The sequence below is a fragment of the Manis javanica genome, chromosome 7, assembly GCF_040802235.1.
Source record: "Manis javanica isolate MJ-LG chromosome 7, MJ_LKY, whole genome shotgun sequence".
NCBI classification, from domain to species: Eukaryota; Metazoa; Chordata; class Mammalia; order Pholidota; family Manidae; genus Manis; species Manis javanica.
The window spans coordinates 24766497-24789548 of NC_133162.1; the positions used below are offsets into that span (position 1 = coordinate 24766497).

Consider the following 23052-nt stretch of genomic DNA (forward strand, 5'->3'; position numbering starts at 1 on the left):
TCCTCTCTCAAATGTAATTTTTGCCCCTCCACCCCACCCCACATAATCATTAAGGAGACTTTGACTTCCTCCAAAATCTGGCTTGCAAGCCTCATGACATTAGCTGGCATTATCTTAGTCATCAATGACAAAGTATGCCAACTCCAAATCTCTCTCTTAATAAAATTAGAGGGTGGGAGTATGTAGGTAGGTCTAAGTTCCTGCTAACAGTAGACCCTTAATAAATGTTTATTGAACTAAATGACTTTCCTTTATGTGGTTGGGGAATTGTGGATGGTCTTTGGGGACGAAATTTCCATATTGTGACAATACAAGATTTAATTCCTGCAAATAAATTAATTTACATATTTCAAAACAGAAATTTCATACTTCCTAATGGAAATAATCTCGGACGGAAGAAACGCATAATTGGTACTGAAACTGAAATCATTATTATTTGTAATGCAATATCAGTATAGCAACTATTTCAGGGCTCTCTTCGCATCAATCGATGCAGACAGAATATTGTTGTGTGAAAAGGCACTCATTTCGTCGTTTTTAAAAGGCAGTGGAGAGAGCATCAGCCTTTCAAAGGAAAAGGTCGATGAGATTCCTCAGACTGGACCCGCAAGCCCCGCCCAATATACATGAGCGGCGGCGCTCAGCCAGGTTCAGGTGAGGAGTAGCGAACCACATTTCCCAGCAGGCCCTGCAGGTCTCCAGCGCCTGCGCCCTAGCAGCGTAGGCAGCACCGCGGAACTCCCGCGCTACCCAGGCACTGGGTCTTCTCTTGCCCTGGGCATGGAGGGGGTCCCGGTGGTGGCGACAGGCTGCGCGGGCGCTGCCACAACCGAGGGAGCAGCAGCCGTGCTGCCCCCGCCTGCGGTCTCCCCGCCTGCCCTCACACCAGCGCCCGCAGCGGGTGAGGCGGCTCTACCGCCTTTGCCTGAGGCGGGGGCTCCCGGCTGCTCAGGCTCCCGGCCCCCTGAGCTAGAGCCGGAGCGCAGCCTGGGCCGCTTGAGGGGCCGCTTCGAGGACGAGGACGGGGAGTTGGAAGAGGATGAGGAGCTGGAGGAGGACGAAGAGGAGGAGGAGGAGGAGGAAGAGGAGGAGATGAGCCACTTCTCGCTGAGGCTGGAGGGGGGCCGGCCGGACTCGGAGGACGAGGAGGAGGTATTTCTGCCCAGCAGCCGAGGGGCCTCCTGGCCGGGACGGAGCCGGCCCCGCCCGCCGCCGCAGCCTGGCACTTGAGCCGACCACCAGCCCTCCGCACCCTGCCTGCCTAGGCATGCGGCGCGGACAGGCTTTCTGCCCCGGCTGATTCCCTGCCGACCCATTTTGTGAGGTTCCTGCAGATCGCAGGCTCTCCAGGGCCGACTCACTCCTTCTGTAGTTATTGAAGCTCCTGCGTGCCGGGCAGATAGGCGCCTTCTAGGAGCTTGCAGTTAACGGGGAAAACAGCCCATTTCTGCTGGGTGTTCAGAGAATGGTAAACCCTTCCCACCTAGTCAGTCGCTAATTGGGAAGTTTTTGTTTTGTTTTTATGTGGTAGCGCATACTTCAAGCTAGGTAATACGCCCAGCCAGTCAGAATTAATGCATTAAACACCACTATCTGGAAAGTTAACCCATTTTGTAATTCATAAGATGCCCCTCATCTAGCAATATACAATATATACAAAACAATGAGATCTTTCCGAAACATTAGTTTATATTATGTTATTGTAACTTTCAGAAGTATTTTAACATTTCCATGTTGTAAAATAAGTTACAGATTGTTTACAATGAAATTTTAGGATTTTGGTTAAAGAATCTGAGCAGGCAAGGACTTATATTTTTAAACTATTTCCATTCCGTTTGCAGCGCCTGATTAATCTCTCTGAGCTGACTCCATACATCTTGTGTTCCATTTGCAAAGGTTACTTAATAGATGCAACTACCATTACAGAATGCCTTCATACTTGTAAGCATATAGTTCACATTTCAGAATAATATATTCAATTTTTGAAATGTCTTGTAAGCATCCTAACTTAAGCATTTTCTTTCTCAACAGTTTGTAAAAGCTGCATTGTAAGACATTTTTACTACAGCAACAGATGTCCAAAATGCAACATAGTAGTACATCAGACACAACCTCTTTATAACATAAGGTAAGAGGACTATATAAGGAGAAGGTATATCTTAAGTATACTTTTTGTGAAAGCTTCAAGTTGTGTGGTTGGGAGAAAATTCTTGACCTGTCTTAAAATTAGAAGAAAGGGAACTACATATTCTTTGAAGAAATACATATAGAGCACTTACTGTGTACCAGGCACTGTGGTATCTGCTGGGGACATAAAAAAAAAAAAGGCATAGGCTTCTTTTCCTGAGTATTTTAATTCTATAACTCAAGTTAATGAGGCTTGTCATTTTCTGTATATTTAGAATTCTATTTTTTAAAAATAATACCTGAAACAACTGACCTCTTTTGAAAAGCCTGTCATAGGGCATTGTGGCTTATTAATCACATTTTCAGTTCATGGTTAATTTCCTAAGGGAAGAAAAATACTTAAAGTGGATTGCTTTCATTCATTCAGCAAAAACTGTTATGTTTTTACTACCTTCATAGCAGAATGCTTTGCAGATGATACACAGAAGTTCAAAATACAATCTCTGCCCATAAACTCATTCTCATCAAGGGAATAATACCAGTACACGTGAAACAATTTAGCAAACTGTTCAAGAATCTATGGTTACTTTTAAGTACATATAATTACTTGAGCTTCTCTCAGGTGAGAACCATGAGTGCTACCTAAAAGTAACTCACCTCTGAGAAAGGAGATATTCTCCTAAGAGAAAACATTTAACTTAGAAAGAGCATCATTCACTCTGTACAAAATGCGTTTTTCTGAATTTGAGGTGTTCTCCATCCTTTCCTTTTATTAGGTTGGACCGACAGTTACAAGACATAGTGTACAAATTAGTGATCAATCTAGAGGAAAGTAAGTTAATTTTATTACATAGTTTTGAATCCCAGAATCTCTGCTGACTCTACTAGTTACATTTTAAGTGTAATTTAGTCTGTGTTTTATCATTTTTTAGGAGAAAAAAAGCAAATGCATGATTTCTATAAAGAAAGAGGTCTAGAAGTACCTAAACCTGGTAAGTTTGGGTGTATACCATAATGTATTTATAGATTAAAGTATACTGACTTAATAAAATTTACTCCTTTTGAGATTCTTTTGGTGATAGCTGGTTATTTTATGATCAGAGAGAGATTTTAAAGGTAATGATGTAGTGTAATCCAATTTAATTATTTTTAAGAAGAGAGTACAGACTCAGGAACTAGACTCTGAGTTTGATCCTACCTTTGCCACTTTATTAGCTGTATGACTGGCAAATTACTTCAATGACTTAGTTTCCTCATCTATGAAATAAAGATAATGATAACACTTAATGACATTTTTGTAAAGATAAACTGAATAATACAAAGCACTAAAAACAGTGCCTGGAACATAGTAACTGCTCAAACAGTCGTTTTTTTGTTTTTTTTTTTGAGAGGGCATCTCTCATATTTATTGATCAAATGGTTGTTAACAACAATAAAATTCTGTATAGGGGGGTCAATGCTCAATGCACAGTCATTAATCCATCTCAAGCCTAGTTCTCTTCAGTCTCCAATCTTTTGAAGCATAACGAACAAGTTCTTACATGGTGAACGAATTCTTACATAGTGAATAAGTTCTTACATGGTGAACAGTACAAGGGCAGTCATCACAGAAACTTTCGGTTTTGATCACACATTATGAACTATAAACAATCAGGTCAAATATGAATATTCGTTTGATTTTTATACTTGATTTATATGTGGATCCCACATTTCTCCCTTTATTATTATTTTTATTTTTAATAAACTGCTGAAGTGGTAGGTAGATGCAAGATAAAGGTAGAAAACATAGTTTAGTGTTGTAAGAGAGCAATTGTAGATGATCAGGTGTGTGCCTGTATACTATGTGCTAATCCGAGCTAGACAAGGGCAATAAAACATCCATGGATGCAGAAGCTTTCTCTCAACACGGGGGGGGGGGGGGTGAGGTTCTAAGCTTCACCACTGTTGTTCCCCAATTTCTCACCTGATGGTTCCCCTGTGACTGTGCCTGTCTTAGGTTGTTCCTCCCTTGAGGAATCTTACCCGTCTCTGGCTAACCAGTCATCTTCCAGGGTCATACAGGGAAATGTAAAGTTGGTGAGAGAGAAGCCATATTGTTTGAAAAGGTTAGCTTTTTACTTCTTTGCAGATTTATGCCCTGTGGCTTCTATGCCCAGCACTTGTCTCGAGGTATCTTTACCACCTGGAGGAATTATGATACTCAGTAAATTCAATATGAGGCACGAATTCTATTTAAGGGTTGTAATTAGGAAGGAAGAAGAAAAGCTATAGAGGTAGCATATGGAAGAAAACATGGGAGGATTGATTATTTCTTTGACATATCTTCTTGTAGAGTACCTTAAGCATGTATAGGTTTTAAACTACTAACTAACTTGCGCACACATATTAACATAATAGGAATACGGTGACATAAACAAAGCAAATCTATAATTACCAGCCATCTCCAGTGAAGCCAAGAAAACCATTTAGGCACCCTAGGCATTTGTGAAAATTAGTCTATGATATGATGGATATTGTCCAACTGTACTTGAACAGTCTGAGAGAAGTCAGACAAATTAAAGCAACCCATTTCTGGGATCTGTTCACATCCCATATGTTCTTTTAACAGTAGATAGTCTATAGTCGTAAGATTTTGGAGTGCTACAACTTGCACCCCTCCCAACTCCTGATTGAGTTCCAACAGTACAGATCCGGTCAAATTCGTTGTCTCACTGTATGCACATGCCAGCCTAGACATCTCCCTCCTCATTCCAATGGCGAGTCCAGGAAACGGAGGGGTGGACGCAGCCACAACCGCAGCATCGCCCAGATCCCTGTGGAGGCTTTTTGATGATCATCCCCCGGCACTAGTCCTCCAGAGAGTGCTGATGCTGGAAGCTCCTCCTCATATCGTATCTTAGTTCATTTTCTGGGTAGCCAAGCTAGGCCTTGATCTTCTGCATAGAAACAAACAGACCCTTTGCCCACACTTTGACATGCCCTCTATACCACTGTGTAGAACTCATTGGAGGTCAGCACACAGGAACTGATTTTTTTTTTTTAATCTTTAATCTACACTTACATGAAGAATACTATGTTTACTATGCTCTCCCCTATATCAGGTCCCCCCTAAAAACCACATTACGGTCACTGTCCATCAGCATAGCAAAATGTAGAATCACTACTTGTCCTCTCTGTGTTGTACAGCCCTCCCTCCCCTTTCTCCCTCCCCCCCACTATGCATGCTAATTTTAATATCCCCCTTCTTCTTCCCCCCTCTTATCCCCCCCTGCCCACCCATCCTCCCCAGTTCCTTTCCCTTTGGTACCTGTTAGTCCATTTTTGGGTTCTGTAATTCTGCTGCTGTTTTGTTCCTTCAGTTTTTCCTTTGTTCTTATACTCCTCAGATGAGTGTAATCATTTGGTATTTCTCTTTCTCTGCTTGGCTTATTTCACTGAGCATAATACTCTCCAGCTCCATCCATGTTGCTGCAAATGGTAGAATTTTTCCTCTTCTTATGGCTGAGTAGTATTCCATTGTGTATATGTACCACATCTTCTTTATCCATTCATCTACCGATGGACATTTAGGTTGCTTCCAATTCTTGGCTATTGTAAATAGCGCTGCGGTAAACATAAGGGTGCATCTGTCTTTCTCAAACTTGATTGCTGCGTTCTTAGGGTAAATTCCTAGGAGTGGAATTCCTGGGTCAAATGGTAGGTCTGTTTTGAGCATTTTGATGAACCTCCATACTGCTTTCCACAATGGTTGAACTAATTTACATTCCCACCAGCAGTGTAGGAGAGTTCCCCTTTCTCCACAGCCTCGCCAACATTTGTTGTTGTTCAAACAGTCGTTTTTATGGTGATGGTAATCTCATGGTATGGAGGTTAGCTTTGGGTTTAGATTCTCGTTCTTCCCCTGACTGCATGGGTGACCTTAGGCAAATTGCCTAATCTCACTAAACTGTAATCTCAGTTTCTTTACAGTTTAAAAAGAAAAGCAGTACCTATGTCATGGGATTAGTTTAAATGAAATGGTGCAGGTAAAGTGCTGAGCATGAGCCCTGAGCCCTGGCTATAGTAATGTTTGTTAAGGGTTATCTGCAGTGTTGCTATTAGGATGAGCTCTCTGTGGCCCTGATAAACCATACTTGTCTGCCTTCCATGGTGGACTAGTCCACAGGCTTGCCTCTGATGTCACTGGCTTTGACAAATCAGCTGATGTTATTGAAGAAAGGGAGAGTGAGACTTTACGATCTTTTAAATAGTCAGTACAATTATAATATCTGTAATTGTTTTTCAGAGATCTCAATTTATGAAATTTTTATTCTAACTCAACTTTTTTGTTTGGCTATCAAATAGCTGTTCCACAGCCAGTCCCTTCAAGCAAAGGAAGATCTAAGAAAGTTTTAGAATCAGTGTTTCGTATTCCACCTGAACTTGATATGTCTTTATTACTAGAGTTCATTGGGTGAGTAACCTAAACTTCTACCTCTTGACCTTAAAATAAAGAATTCCTTAACTCCCAGCAGTTATGAAATCAACCTGAACTCAGATAAAATCAACTTTTTTTCCTATCCTTTGAAAAATTATGGAATTTCTAAGACTTAGAAAAAGGTCTAAAGAATAGTATAATAAATAACCACTTGTATCGTCATCATCTGGCTTAAGAAATAAACCATGCTAATAAGGCAGAAACCTCTTGGCTACTTCTTCCTGTTCACTCTTCCTTCCCTTTGAGGTTAATAACCACACTCTTAAAAGTAATAATTGTCATTCCCATGCATTTTAAGAATATGTTACTACATATGTATTTATTCCTAAGCAATATGTAGAATTGTTTTTGTCCATTAGAAACTTAAAGTTGGTATCATACTACAAATGTTTTCCAACTTGGTTTTTTTTAACTCAGCATTGTGTGACTCATCCATGTTGAAATGTGTAGCTCTAGCTCATTCATTTTCACCACTGCCTGGTATTCCTTTAAAATAGATATACCATAATTTATGTTTTCTTATAATGTTGAACATTTAGTTTCCAGTTCCTTTGCTATTATAAACAGTGTTCCTTTAAACAGTTTTGTACATAATTCCTTACCTATATGCAAGATAGTTCTCTAAGAGTGCAGATTTGCAAGTCTTAGGATATGTTTATCTTCAACTTCACTTGTTTTTTGCCAAATTATTTTCCAAAATAGTTGGATATCATTTGAATTCATGTAAAATGCTTCTTTCAAACTTTGTATGTAACATGTGATGCACTCTGTTATACAGCAGCATTGAAACAGACTCTCATGATGGCAGAGTGTATCAGTAAATACATAGTTACCAGAATAAACTATAATGCCATTCTTGGAAAATCTAGATTTTCTGTTTATGTCATTTATTAGACTATTTTACTTCTCAGTCACTTCTTCCTTATAATTTTATGTTACCTGTGTCATTTGTTTAATATCTAGCTTGTGCTGTGTTGTATTTATTTTTATGTATTTGTCCTGGGTTCTCAAATATTAAGGACCCAAAAGAGGTGAGAGGACTTTTTTATGCCTCTACAAAGCCCACGCAACAGTGGATGATGCTAGTGAAATGAAGATCTCTCTGGAGTAATAAGAAGAAACCATGTAATACCAAACTTTAAACCAGCAATTTGTTATTAAAAACAATGTTTTCCAACCTAACTATCCAAAAGGGGATTGGTTCAATAATGGTGTATAGCAAATGAATATGTGCTAGTATAATAACATATGCTAATGTGGAACAATCTCCAAAGTGTCTCAAGTGAAAAGAGCAGAATGCAGAAGAGAATATATAGCATATGCCCATTTATGTTTTTTTAAAAAGAGGGTAATAGAAAATATGTGTATATACTTATGTGTTTTATATGCATGGACCATTTCTGAAAGGACATATGGGAAAATGTTAATGACAGTTGCCTTTAGGAAAGGGCACTGGAGTATGTGAGTCTAGGTTGATGAAAAGTCTTGCTTCTCATTGTATTTGAATTTTTACCATATAACTTTATGTATAATGAGTTCGGTTAATTAAAACTTGAAAATTGAGAATAATTTTATTTCTAAAATTTATTTTGGGGAAATGTAACATTTTCCACAAATGCCCAATAGGAACTGACAATACGTTTTTTTATACCTTTCTTGAAAAGTGGCATGGATGCACTTTGAGAAGTGGCAGTAATGCAAAGATGGCATATATGTGATGGGTGTGCCACCAGTACCTCTTTGCCCACAGCAGAAATCAATAATTAATCATGGCAAGCTTTCCTAATGAGAGAGACTTGACCACAGTGCTCAAGGCAGTCATTACCACTTACCAAAGTTGTTGTATTAATAACATACATCTTACTGTAGAAAAAAAGAGCCTCCCCCTTGGAATAAGGAAATCAAAATTTAAGTCCTAGCCCCTGTGTTACCTAGCTTTGTAAACTTGAATGAATTGCTTTTTGTTTATTCATTAGATGTTAGTCCCTGCTGTGTACCAGCAGAACGCTCTGCTAGCTGCCAGGAATATAGTTTGAATAAGTCAGCCATGGCTCTTCCTCTTATGGAACTTTTAGTTTTAACTTCTCAGAGCTTTAGCTTCTCTATCTGTAAAACAAGAGAATTGTACCTTACATGTTGATGATTATGATGGGTGGTCTGTCTTACCTCATAATATAGTCCTTTATCTGTTTTAAAATGATTAAGGGGTAGAAAACTTCAAGTTTCTACCCTTTATCTGTTTTCAAATGGTTAAGGGGTAGAAAACTTCAAGTGGCAAAGAGTCCTTTTGAAATTCCCAGTTCCCAGAGTTAAATCCCCACATTTTTAGTACATGGAAAAGCTTTATGTTACCACAAAATTTAGGCAACTGAGGGTAACCCATAGGAAGCTCTTTCATGGCAGGACAAGTGGCAGATGAAGTTTAACCTGATGCAAGTGTAAAGGCAAATTTGGTCGAGCTGGTGGTGATCCTGTGTGGTTGCAGGAGCAAAAAAAACTGAGGTAGTTTCAGCCTGCAGACTGTAATTTTTCAACCATTGCAATATGAAATTAAATTCCCCTCTCCCCCAAATTGGGTATGATGCTGTGTGATCTTAAGATAGTCTCATATTTCTCCTTTTAATTCTTCATTTCTGATGTGTAAAGTAGAAGATTGTGAAAAGAAAGAGCCTCAGACAGGCAGTATAATGTGTATAGAAAGAACACAGGTTTTGAAGAGTCTAACTCAAGGTACGTAACCCTTGGGATGTAGCTTAATTTCTCTGATCATCAGTTTCCATATTTCTAAATTGGGGATTATAATAGCAATTCACAGGATTGTTGTCAGTCAGCATAATGGTAATCCTAACATGTCTACACTATTTCAACATGTGAATATTGACATAATGCAGGGTCGTTCAAAAATAAAGGTTTAAGTAGTCCATGGTGCTGTAATATGTACAGCGTCTGCCTAGTAAACAAAATGGACTCTCATGAGGTAAGTGTGATATGGCAAAATCTAATGCAGTCTTAAACTCAGTGGTGTTTAGTGAACCAGGGAGGTGATATCCCACTCTACGCTGTGTTAATCCAACTAGAATATTATGTTCAGCTCTGGGTTACTACCTTTTAAAAGAGATGTTGGTAAACAGATATAACCAGAATAGTAAATGGTTGGAAAACTATGTCATGTGTGGTAGAAGAAGAAACAAAAGTATTAAATCTGAAAAAGACAAAATAGTCATAAGCCCCTCAAGTCAATTTCAAATCTTTGGAGGCTTATCACATTAAAGAAAGATTAGATCTAATTCATAAGAGTGCCAAAAGGCAAAACTAGGACCAATGGGTATAAATTACAGGGAGAAACATAATCAGTGCAATTAAGCAATTTCTAACAAAATTGCTCACAAGTAAAATGAACTGACTTGTTAGTTAAGAAGCTTTATCTCTTTAGGTATTGAGGCAGATGCCAAATGCCCCATACATCATGGATTCATTAATGATAATTCTTGTAATGAATAGGATATTTTATAACTCTAAGATTATGTTATATTTATATATAATATGTATATATAAATTTATATTTTATATTTGTTAATTACTAAATTGTATAAAACATTCATAACATGTTATATCTTAATGTATTTTACTATTACATTTATATTATAAGAACACTTGTAGGTGATACAGTTGTGATCTTGCCTGTTCACAGTGTGATAGGGAAGAAAGAACATGGGCCTTTGATGCTGAGTACACCTAAGTTTGAATCCCAGCTTTATCCCTTATTGGCTCTGTGCCCTTAAGCAAGTTATTAAACTCTGAGCTTAATTTTGCTCATTTGTAGAATGGGAATACTAATACCTGATTTGCAGGGCTTTTGTGAGAACTAAATGAAAAACCCATAATATATGAAGACCTAATATAATACCTGGTACATAGTAGATGCTCAGCAAAAGTTAGTGCCCCGTGTCACCTCATGATATAAAATTGATTTAATCAAGAAATATCCCTGCACTTCTAGACAAAAAGCAAACTGAGTAAATTATGCTCAGGTGATTGTTACAAATGAAACAATAGGAACTATAGTAGACTTCTTGTAAGAAATCTGTCTTATAAAGGTTACTATAGAGAAAAAATTACATTAAGTATGATATAAAAATAAAAAAGTTTTACTTTAAGCTGGAAATGTTAGAATCCTACATGGGGGGAAATCTAAATTCTAAGAATACACTTTTAACTCCTGAAAGTAAGTATACTAAGTAGTATAAAATACTGGGTAAAACTGCCTTTGCCTTACCACTAGGTGGCAGAAATGATAATTAACTACATTTGGTTATTTCATTAAGGATAAGTGGCCTTGTTTTAAAATTACATTAATTTTCCTCAAATATTTATATTTGTGTTATTTTTCTATTATATGACTAACATACAGTTTAAAACATTTTATTGATTAATTTTCTTTATTTTTTCAGTGCTAATGAAGGTACAGGACATTTTAAGGTATTTTATTTTTCATTTACTTCACAAGAGGATCTTATAGCACACAAATAAGAGTCAGATTAAAGTTGTTGAAATATGAAGTACATTAATAATATTCTCATAATAGGCTTATGAGAAAAGAGTTATTAAGTAAGAATTTGCTATTAATTCAGAACAGTGCTCTAAAGAAAAATGGGTGAGTAGTTTTTAAAACTCTAAAACCAAATGCTATGTTAATTTGGTGATAAAATATTTCAAAGCATTTTTTGCATAGTTGGTATTTATAATTAAATATGAGCTTAAAATTTTATTTGCATGTAACATTTCTGGCTCACAAATGTTACTTAAATTGTTTACTGAACTTGAGAGGTAAGAATGAACTTCGTAACATACTTAAGTTCAAAGTTCTCTCAGGTTTGAGACATTAAATTTTCAGTTGTAACTGATGATACAGATGTTAATTTGCAGGCTTTATGTCTGAGAGGTGATGAATGTATTGTTTCAGAAACAAATGATCCTATTTTGTATTTTGTGACTACTTTTACTTTGCTAAAACAGTCTTTTATACTTTCTTAATTAACAAATCAGCAATCTTATTTTTCTTTTAATTCTGTATAATGGAGTTCAAGTTACATCTTTTGATATTATAGCTTAGTATTCTCTACTAAAAAAACTGTATTTAAATCTTATATTTGAGTTCAAATAAATGTGTCTGACTAGGATGATGCCTGGTTGTTAAAGTATGTAGGCCTGTGGCATGAAAATCATAAACCCTATTTCGTATATTCAATTTAAAAGTTAGTAATATAGTCCCGAAAATTTTTCCCAGGAGTCATTTTTTTAACTTTTAGTTATGAAAAATTTTAAACATACTGAGAAGTAGGCAGAATAAAACCTCCAGGTATCTGTCACCCAGTTTTACCAATTAACTAATGGCTAGTGAAGTAGACAGAATAAAACCTTCAGGTATTTGTCACCCAGTTTTACCAATTAACTAATGGCCAGTTTAATTTCTTCTATACCTCCATCCACTTACCTTCTAATATTATTCTGAAACAAATCCCCAGCATTTTGCCACTTCATCTGTAAATATTTTGGTATTCTTAAAAGATAAGTTTCTATTAATGACCGTGTATCATACCAAAAAAAAGAAAAATGTCAATGTCATAAGAGATAAAAATAAAGTGGCAGAACTATTACAGATTAAAGGAGACTACAGAAACATGATAACAAAATGCGATGTGTAATCCATTAGATCCTGAATTGAGATAAGAATAACTTGTAAAATACATTATTAGAACAACTGTAGAAGTTTGAATTTGGACCTATTTAGATAGTTGCATTGTCGTAATGTTAAATTTCCTGATAATTATATTGTAGTTACATAGGAGAATCCTTTATTCTGAGAAGTTAACTGCTGATACGTTTAGGTAAAATATCTCAATGTCTGCAAATAAATCTCAAATGATGCAAGAGAAAATATATATACACATATATACACACACATATATATTGGAAGAGAAGACAAATGTAGCAATATATTAACAGTTGATATAACAATTTATGAAAGGCTGTGGGTCTTTATTGTACTGTTCTTAGAATCTCATTGTAAATTTGTCTTTTTTTTCAAGAGGTTGAGGGTGGTAAATTAAAAAAATTAAAAGTTTCTTACTATCAGGTACATAGTTGGTGTTTGGACCTTTAATTGTCTTAATCGTAGTGGTTTTTTTTTTTTAACACTTTTAAGTCAGAATCCAAATAAAGTTCACACATTGTGATTGGTTGACAGGTCTTTAAATCTGTAAGTTTTCCATTTCTTTTTTCTAGCAATTGATTGTTGATGGTACTGAGTCATTTTTCCTGTTTCCTACGGATTGGGTTTTGATGCATCTGTGGAAAATTTAACATGTTTTTCTCTGTCTTATCCGTAAACTGGTAGTTAAGTCTGAGTGTTGATCAGGCATGCTTGATTTGGGGATAGTGAGAATACTTCATAGGTGGTGGTGTTTTTGTCCTTCTGGAGGCACGTGATGTCTGATTGTCTCTTTATAATGTTAGCAGCCATTGGTGCTAAGGCTGTTAATAGGGTTTGGAAAATGATTCTGTCATTCCTTCTTTTATTAGTTGAAATCATTCTGTAAAGAGTAATTTACCTTTGTCTATTTGGTTGGCCAGAGGTATAGTTCATATAGAAAAGACAGGTTAAGTGCCTGGTTCTTTCCCTTTACTTACCATGTTCAAAATAATGAGTTGGTTCATGAGTATTCTCCAGTCATGGCTGATTAGGTATTGCTTTTTTTTGTTTTTACTTTAAATATATTTGTGCTTTAAACCCATTTCAGTTATTATCCTTATTGATGTTCATATTGTCCTGTCATAGATACTATAGTCTGTGATAGCTCCCTTGCTGTCTGATATGATAAGATGTTCCGTATTCAACTTGTACATCTTTTGTTGTAGACATGGAATCATTCATTTCTATAAGGCATCCTAGTTCCTTTGGTATTTCAAAGTCATTGTTTGATTGCTAGAGATTCACCTTGCTACTGGGTTGGTAACTGTTTCTAGGCCTTTTTAGTTGACAGAGGTAGGAATTTTTCAAGGTAAAATATAATTATGAGTTGATATCTTTTTTTTGGTATCATGAATCTACAACTACATGAGTTGATATCTTTTTAAAAGACATTTTTAGTGGTATATATTATTTAAAGACAGTAAATAACCCAGTGTCTTTTAAATCTCCCTACAGATCTTAAATTAGCTTATTATTTCAACTTATCAAATTGTCCTTTTGTGTTACAGTTAGCAGGGAAGATTGCCATGGTTAATTTCAAATAAGTATAATTCAGTGGAATTTTTTTCCATTTATTTGTGGGTGGTAGGAGGCTATTAGGTGTAGAGGAAAAATAAGGAGTTGACCCTTTACATGGGAACTGGTTTTTTAGCATTAAGCAAAAAAAAACCCAAAAAACAGATTGTCTTCTAAAAGGGCTAGGTCTGAATTATATGGGGGAAAATCCTGTTAACTTGTGATCCTGAGATATGAAAACTAAGGTTAACCACATGAGAACCCTAACTTTTAAAGCCAATTTTCTTCTTTCAAATATGAGCAGATCTCATAGTTCTGTTCTGGGTCATTGTATTAAAAAGTACAGCAGTATTGATAACTTTAGCTAAATTGGACTAATTTTAACAAACACATGTGGTGAGATGCTCACCAGGAATTTGGAAATGAGGGAGATTGGACTGTCCTCTTCTGGTATACTTGGAGCCTACTATTAAAGTGGTAAGACCAGGAAATTGACCTTCAGTAATGCACTGATTGCCAGGCAGGCAGCTAGATAGACAGTCCAAAAGAGCAGATCCAGAATAGCAGTTTCTCAAGGCACTTGATGGGATTTCTCTTGTTAATAGGTACTGCTGCTTACAAAGAGTTCCCTTCATGGGACTCAACTGGGGCACTGCTATAGCCCCTTAGAGAGACTGGTTTAGGTTAATGAGATTATTCCTATACCTGCCTTAAAGGATGGTGGAACTGCCGTTTTTGTCTAGATTATTTATGTCCATGATGATAATTAGGCCCTCTGTAAGAGTTAAATTCCTTCACAGAAATAGCCAAATGGTCACAATACACCAGTAATAACTTTAAGTGCTTACTGTGTGCCAGGAATTGTTAATAGTTACATATATTAACCCACTTTCCTCATGATAATTCTATGAGGTAAATGCTATTATTATCTCCGTCTTACAAATGGAGACATTTGTAATGTCCGATACAGAAAGGTTCAAGGATTTGCCCAAAGACTTGCGGCTGGAAAATGACAGAACAAAGGTTTAAACTCGGGCAGTCTGTCTATGGAATACCTGCATGTAACACCTATGCCATCTGCTACACTATAGTAATAAAGGATAGATCTTTTGTCAGGAAAGGTCTTGAGAAACCAAACTACAGATAAGAAAGCTGAGCTCTGTTATATGAGAAAAATCTGTGCCTAACCTGCCCGGGTCTTCTTGGTAGCCATTCTCGGTGCCCTCTCTGTAACACTAGAAATATACCATGCAAGTTTTCCTAGAAAGTACTCTCTTTGTTTTGATTATCTCAGCTTTTCATTTGGATCAGATAGCAGTATCCTTAAAATTGCCTCAGAGAGGAAAGTGGTTGGGTGGTAAGCATTAGTTTCTACTTTAAAACTCTGTGGTCTCTGCACCTATTACCTCAGACCATTGGATCAGAGGCTAGCCACATATGGCTAAATGTTAATCTTTTTATTTTCCACTTAAGAAAGAAAACTGTTTATTATGGGAAATTTCAAACTCATACAAAAGTAGAAAGAACAGTGAAATGAACAGCCATGTACACATCACTCAACTTCAATAATTGTAAACTTAAGGCAAATCTCATTTCTTCTATACCTGTACCACTTCTCTTCTGATACAATTTTGAAGCAAATCCCAGAGTATTTATTATTCAATCTATAAATAATTCAGTTTGTTTCTAAAAGGACTTCTTATAAACATAATACTATAATTTAAAAAACAAGAATTCTTTAATCAAATATCCATATACTATTTAAGTTTCCAAGATTGTCTTAATGACAATTGTTTTATAATTTGTTTAAATCAGGACCCAAATAAGATCTATACATTGTAATTGATTGAGATGTATCTAATTTGTTTATAGGCCTTAAATCTTTTTCAAGTCTAGGAGTTCCTCCTTCTTGTTCTTTTTTCTTGCAGTTTGTTTGAAGAAACCAGTTGTGTTAGACATTTAATCTTGGATAGTCTTTATCTGTCAATAAATTTTACTCTTACATTTTATTTTTGATGAGGTATTAAACTAGTAAACCTTTCCATTAAAAAAAGTTGTTGACATACTTTTCAGAGAGGGGACGCTAAGAAATTCTTTTATTAACTCAAATTTTACAGTTATTTTTCTTTCATAAATCTGTTGAATCGTCTGCTATAAAATTTGTTTTTAAGGTTCATACATTTTATATATATATTTAATATGAAAATGTTTATTTATCTGTTTATTTATTTTTGTAGCCATTGGAAAAGAAATTTGTCCGAGTTTCAGGAGAAGCAACTATTGGACATGTAGAAAAATTCCTCAGAAGAAAAATGGGTCTTGATCCTGCTTGCCAGGTAGAGTACATGTATATAAAAAGACAGGTGAAGTTGTGAAATTACCTTTAGCCTATTGAAGAATGAACCATCTCTAGGATTTCAAGCTGTGGCTTTTGTTTTATGATAGTAGGTGTTGTAATTGTTAATTGAATATTGATACACTGATTCTCATCCTCAGCTTTAATCACATTTGACTTACTGTCTGCTCTTTGCTGCCATTGATGATTATCTGTAGATGTAAGAGAAAAGCTGATATAAGAACTATAGAAGAGCTGCTGGGGTCTCAGTTCCAGCTCTTTCCTTTCTGCTAGTAGAGCAAAAGATTACTTGTAATCCATCCAGTCCTCTTCAGAGGACATCCTTGCATTTATCAGTTCCTCAAGTATAACAAGCTAGCTCCAGACATCTAGAAGGGTGAACTTTCTATCTAATATAGACCCTATTAGTTTTTTAAGGATTGAAAAAGATCTCCCATTGTAGCTATTCAATATTTTCCTGTTATAAGATAGAAACCTCAAACCTCATCTATTGTTGAATATAAAGTGTAAATATACTCCTGGTTCTAGTAATGTGAACTACTGAAAATGTACATTTATATAGTCTTGTTGCTTTTTTATTAGTCAAATTTAAGAGATTTTTCTTATTCTCCATTTATAAAATTTCAGAATAATTTTTATCTAAAATACCTATTTGCTGTTGATTGTTGACAAATACTTAAAGTCAGCTGAAATTTTGCTAATGTTTTTAGTACCATTGTTAAATATACAGTTGACCCTTGAACAAAGTGGGGGGTTAGTAATACTGACTCCCTAGCAGTCAAAAATTCACATGTAACTTTCAACTACCCAAAAAAGTTAAGTACTAATAGCTTACTGTTGACCAAAAGCCTTACTGATAAAATAAATAGTTGATTAACACATATTTTGTATGTATATGTATTATATACTGTATATTATACTCTGAATAAAATAAGCTATAGAAAAAAATGTTTTTTCAAATTGTCACAAATCTCAAAAAAATTTTCCAGTATATTTATTGAAAATGTTCTCATGTAAGTGGACCTACATAGTTCAAACCTGTGTTCAAGGGTCAACTGTATATTAAATCTAATGAAATGTGACTTCTCTTACTGAGCTTGACATATGCTGGCTATATCTTAATGGCAACTGAAAACTGGAAGTGACTAATTTATCATCTTGTAGCCATAGCATACCTGACTGTATTCTTAGTCTTTGTTAAAAATTAGGTAGGTGCTTAGAGACTTTTGTACAAAGATTATGAGTGATCCCATAACAGTTTATTATTTCTGAAACCAGAAGTCAGAAAATTGGGTATCACTAAGTGGCACCCAGGAGAGCCTGCTTTCTCTAGGATATAGATTTCTTCTTCTGTGACCAGATATTGATCAGAGCACAATTCGCATTTGTAAGTTTCACATCTGGTGTTCTAAGAATTTGGTTGCCAAAGCTCTGAATTCGTTTTAGTGTGTAAAAATGTGAGTTTATTTTTTCTCATATCATAGAATTTCAGGCTTTTAGAATTTTGAAATCAAAATGATATAAAATTTGGTTCAGCCTTTAATTTTCTGTCAACTGTTGTCTCTCTAGGTAAATATTCCTTTCCTGTTCAGGTTCTGTATAGCTGATAACATTTGTAAGTTACTATTTCACCAAAATGTTAAGTAATTGAACAGAGAATTATCAAATATGCAGATCCATTAATTTGTGACTAAAATTGTTTAAGCTTTCTAAATCCAAGAGCAAAAACAAAAATACAAACAAAACATTGAGCTAGTTAACCATTGTCCAAATAAAATCCTTGGTGTAGCCAGTTACTTGAGCCTGCTATGCTGACTTTTAAACCAGTTAGTCCCAGGTAGGAAATGTGTGTTTTGTTTACAGATATTTGACCTTCACATATGGTTATTTACTAGCAGGAATGAATGATTACTAGAAGACTGTTAAATGATAAACTTACCTTTGAAGTTATTTGTGGCAGATCAAAATGAAAAAGCAAGACAGTTCTGAAAGATAAAAAAATACAGATCATATGTTCTTTAAAGAGATTTAAGTTAATTTAGAATCAGAAGTCAATAATTACCTGAATAGATTTCTTTCACATAAAGATCCCAGTGCCTCTGGATTGCCACAGTTGATTTAGTGATATTTTGAACTCATTTATGTCTTACTGTATTTTGTGTTATAGTTACTCTTGCATATCTTCATTGTACATTTTTTGATCTTTGGAGCTTATTTTGCCATTATGAAATGAAATTTAGAAAGTATACATCACATTGATCACTAAAAATTCTTCATAAAAGATGTGATATTAGATTTTGTTGTTAAGCCTGCCATAACTAATTCCATGTAAAAGATAGGTCCTTTTTTTATTATTATTTATTTAGTATATGACCTTGGCCCTACTATTAAATTGTTTCCAAATCAGTTTTTGAAGAGATTCTAATGTATTATATGGTATATCCCTACCATTCATTTATTATCTTATGATACAAATTGAGCATCTGTGTACTTGGCCTTAGGAGTACAAAGATGAGACAGACAATTCATGCTGTCAGGGGACTCAAAGAGTTGTGGGGGAAAGATATACAAATAAACAACTGAATGACAGTAGGACATAATAAGTACAACAAGAGCACAAGAGTGAATGATTTAACTCAGAAGGGGTCAAAAAAATGGATTTGTAGAATGGATAGGAATTTGCCAGACAACGGAAAAAATTTACTATTAAAAGAATATGTATGAACACAGTATGTATGTGTCACTGGTTCATTCTGTTAAAAATTCTATTTTGGAAGCTATAGTGTGATCTTGCTTTTAAAAAGGTAGAAGAGTTTTTCCTCCCTTCTTAAAACCACCCTCTCATTCTGATTTCTGCTCTAAAGTTCAGAAATATTATAGTTATCTTTCTGTTTAAGACTTGATACTCGAGGGCAGAAAGATTATGTAAGAAAGAGTTAACAAAGCAGACCTAAGGCTACCATCTTTAGAAGGGCCTGCTTATAAGGTTGGCTGCTGCCTGAGATACAGGAATGTGGCTTGTAAAAAGTTACCTACATGAATATGAAAAGTTCCCTAACTGATAAGAATGTTTCACTGCACCTAAACTGAACAAACAATGGATATACGATGGATATCTGTTTTTCTTCTGGGAGTCTGGAATTCGGTAGGTCATAGGCAGAGAATGACAGCATAACTAGTCCTCAATAAAAACCTTAAACTCTAAGCTTCAGTGGGCTTCCCTGGACAGAAATATTGCACAAGTTGGTTGTAGTTCCATTGGTAGAGGAAGTGGTACTATGGGTATATATCCTAGACTGGGAGGGGAGAGCATAGGAAGCCTGTGTATAGGTTTCTCTAGATTCCCCCTGTCTTTTTTTTCTCTTACTGATTTGGCTATGTGTCCTTGCTGTGTTGCTATAATAAATCATAGCTGTGATCATGCTGAGTTCTCTGGGTCCTTCTGGCAAATTACCAAATATGTGGGTCATATTTGGGGGCCCTCAAAGATGTGGCTGTTTGAATGAAGTAATTTATGAAATATTTATAATCAAGTAACTTTTAAAAATCAGCATGTAAAATCAGAAGCAATTTAATTGTTTATCAGAAATGTATATATAAATTGTAATACATCCATACAATGGAACACAATGCAGCTATTAACAAGAGAGCTACGTACTCCAAAAGATATCCATGTTATATTAAGATTTTGCATTTTAAAAAAGCAAGAATTGTAGGACAATATATGTGGCATAATCCCAGTTTTATAAAAACAAAAACAAAAACAAAACCCCAAATGCACACATAGCACCTAGCACCAAATTATTAGCAACTGGCCAACCTCTGGGGGTTAAGATTAAGTTGAAAAGAAAAATATACTAATCAAACATAAATGTATATCTTATGGTGAAGCCCACCAAGAGTGGTGGTCTCTGGATTGTTGAATACTTAATAAAAACATAACAGGTGTTCACATTTTTAATTTTTCGTGGATCTAAAATTCTGTGCACATGATCTGCTATCATTGCTTTCAGGTCATTTTGCAAACAAGTTGCTCTGTCAGTTTTAAAACTAGAAGGGTAAAACACAAAAGTTGTTACTAATAAGAGATTATGCATTATGAGATAGCACAAAGGTTGACAAACTGTATAACCCATGGGCCAAATCTAGCCTCCATCTGTTTTTATAAATAAAGTTTTACTAGAGCACAGCCATACGGTGGCTGCTTTCATGCTATAATAGCAGAATTGAGTAGATGTGACAAAGATCCTATGGCTCACAAAGCCTAAAATATTTATTATCTAGCCCTCTACAGAGAAAGTTTGCCAACTCCTGATAAGCACTTAGGCTTTGGAGAGAGAATGGGGGACAGGCCTGGGCTCAGATCTGGACCTTGCTGCTTATTAGCTTTGTAACTTCAGGAATGCTTAATATCTACACTTCTTGGTATCACTGTCTGTAAAACGGGAGTTAAAATACCCAGTTCACAGGAATATGAAGATAAGGTGAACATACGTCAAATACATAGTATAATACAGAGTATACATAGTGGCTGCTCAATTAAATACAACTGCTTTTACTACTACTCCCCAATCATACTGAAGTAAAACCTTCATTTAACATGTTGGCAGTATATAGATAGGACTTTTATTTTTTATTTATTTTATTTAGTTTTTTTCTTGGTTTGGCTGCTGGCCTTGAGAGGCTTTTTTTTTTTAAGGTATCATTGCTATACAATCTTATGAAGGTTTCACATGAGTAACATTGTGGTTATTACGTTCATCCATATTATCAATTCCCCCCCACACACCCCATTGCAGTCACTGTCCATCAGCATATTAAGATGCTATAGAGTCACTACTTGTCTTCTCTGTGCTGTACTGCCATCCCCGTGACCCCCCTATCTTATGTATGCTAATCATAATGCCCCTTAATCCCCTTCTTCCTCCCTCCCTATGCCCTTCCCTTTGGTAACCACTCATCCCTTCTTGGAGTCTGTGAGTCTGCTGCTGTTTTGTTCCTTCAGTTTTTGTTGTTGTTGTTGTCTTTTTTTGGTATCATTAATCTACAATTACATGGCAACATTATGGTTACTAGATTCCTCCCATCATCAAGTCCCCACCACATACCCCATTACAGTCACTGTCCATCAGTGTAGTAAGATGCTATAGAATCACTACTTGTCTTCTCTGTGTTGTACTGCCTTCCCCGTGCCCCCTCACATTATGTCTCCTAATCATAGTGCCCTTTTTTCCCCCTTACCCCTCCCTTCCCACCCACCCTCCTTAGTCCCTTTCCCTTTTGTAACTGTTAGTCCATTCTTGGGTTCTGTGACTCTGCTGTTGTTTTGTTCCTTCAATTGTATTTTCTTTGTTCTTATACTCCACATATGAGTGAAATCATTTGGTACTTGTCTCTCTCCACGTGGCTTATTTCACTGAGCATAATACCCTCTAGCTCCATCCATGTTGCTGCAAATGGTAGGATTTGTTTTCTTCTTTTTTTTATTTTATTTATTTTGGTATCATTAATCTACAATTACATGAAGAACATTATGTTTACTAGGCTCCCCCCTTTACCAAGTCCCCCCCACATCCCCATTCACAGTCACTGTCCATCAACATAGTAAGATGCTGTAAAATCACTACTTGTCACCAAGTTCACAGTCACAGTCCTTCAACATAGTAAGATGCTGTAGAATCACTACTTGTCTTCTCTGTGTTGCACAGCCCTCCCCGTGCCCCTCCAACACTATACATGCTAATCGTAATGCCCCCTTTCTTTTCTTCCCGCCCTTATCCCTCCCTTCCCAGCTGTCCTCCCCAGTCCCTTTCCCTTTGGTAACTATTAGTCCATTCTTGGGTTCTGTGATTCTGCTGCTGTTTTGTTCCTTCAGTTTTCTTTTGTTCTTATACTCCACATGTGAGTGAGATCATTTGGTACTTGTCTTTCTCAGCCTGGCTTATTTCACTGAGCATAATACCCTCTAGATCCATCCATGTTGTTGCGAATGGTAGGATTTGTTTTTTTCTTAGGGCTGCGTAATATTCCATTGTGTATATGTACCACATCTTCTTTATCCATTCATCTACTGATGGAACACTTAGGTTGCTTCCATTTCTTGGCTATTGTAAATAGTGCTGCAATAAACATAGGGGTGTATCTGTTTTTTTCAAACTGGGCTGCTGCATTCTTAGGGTAAATTCCTAGGAGTGGAATTCCTGGGTCAAATGTTATTTCTATTTTGAGTTTTTTGAGGAACCTCTATACTGCTTTCCACAATGGTTGAACTAATTTACATTCCCACCAGCAGTGTAGGAGGGTTCCCGTTTCTCCACATCCTCGTCAACATTTGTTGTTGTCTTTTGGATGTTGGCCATCCTAACTGGTGTGAGGTGATATCTCATTGTGGTTTTAATTTTCATTTCCCTGATAATTAGCGATGTGGAGCATCTCTTCATGTGCCTGTTGGCCATTTGAATTTCTTCTTTAGAGAAGTGTCTATTCATATTCTCTGCCCATTTTTTAAAAATTTTTATTAAGGTATGATTAATATACACTCTTATGAACATTTCACATGAAAAAACAACGTGTTTACTACATTCACCCTCATTATCAAGTCCCCACCCATACCCCAGTGCAGTCACTGTCCATCAGTGCAGCAAGTTGCCAGAGATCTACTATGTCCTTTCTCTGTGATACAGTGTTCCACCCATGATCTCCCACACCATGTGTACTAAACATAATACCCCTCAGTCCCCTTCTCCCTCCCTCCCCACCTGCTCTCCCATACCCCTCCCCTTTGGTAACCACTAGTTCATTCTTGGAGTCTCTGAGTCTGCTGCC

At 36.2% G+C, this 23052-nt stretch overlaps 1 protein-coding gene across 1 annotated transcript in view; it reads left to right on the plus strand.

The window, feature by feature from the left end:
- The first annotated feature begins 686 nt into the window (after positions 1-686).
- The window catches only part of PCGF6 (polycomb group ring finger 6), a 30729-nt gene continuing 8363 nt past the window's right edge, over positions 687-23052 (plus strand). The window contains exons 1-8 of the mRNA XM_073240485.1: positions 687-1152; positions 1842-1941; positions 2032-2128; positions 2904-2959; positions 3060-3119; positions 6472-6580; positions 11056-11083; positions 16109-16207. Coding sequence (XP_073096586.1) covers positions 781-1152; positions 1842-1941; positions 2032-2128; positions 2904-2959; positions 3060-3119; positions 6472-6580; positions 11056-11083; positions 16109-16207 — 921 coding nt within the window. The 5' untranslated portion in view covers positions 687-780. The remainder of the gene's footprint in view (positions 1153-1841; positions 1942-2031; positions 2129-2903; positions 2960-3059; positions 3120-6471; positions 6581-11055; positions 11084-16108; positions 16208-23052) is intronic.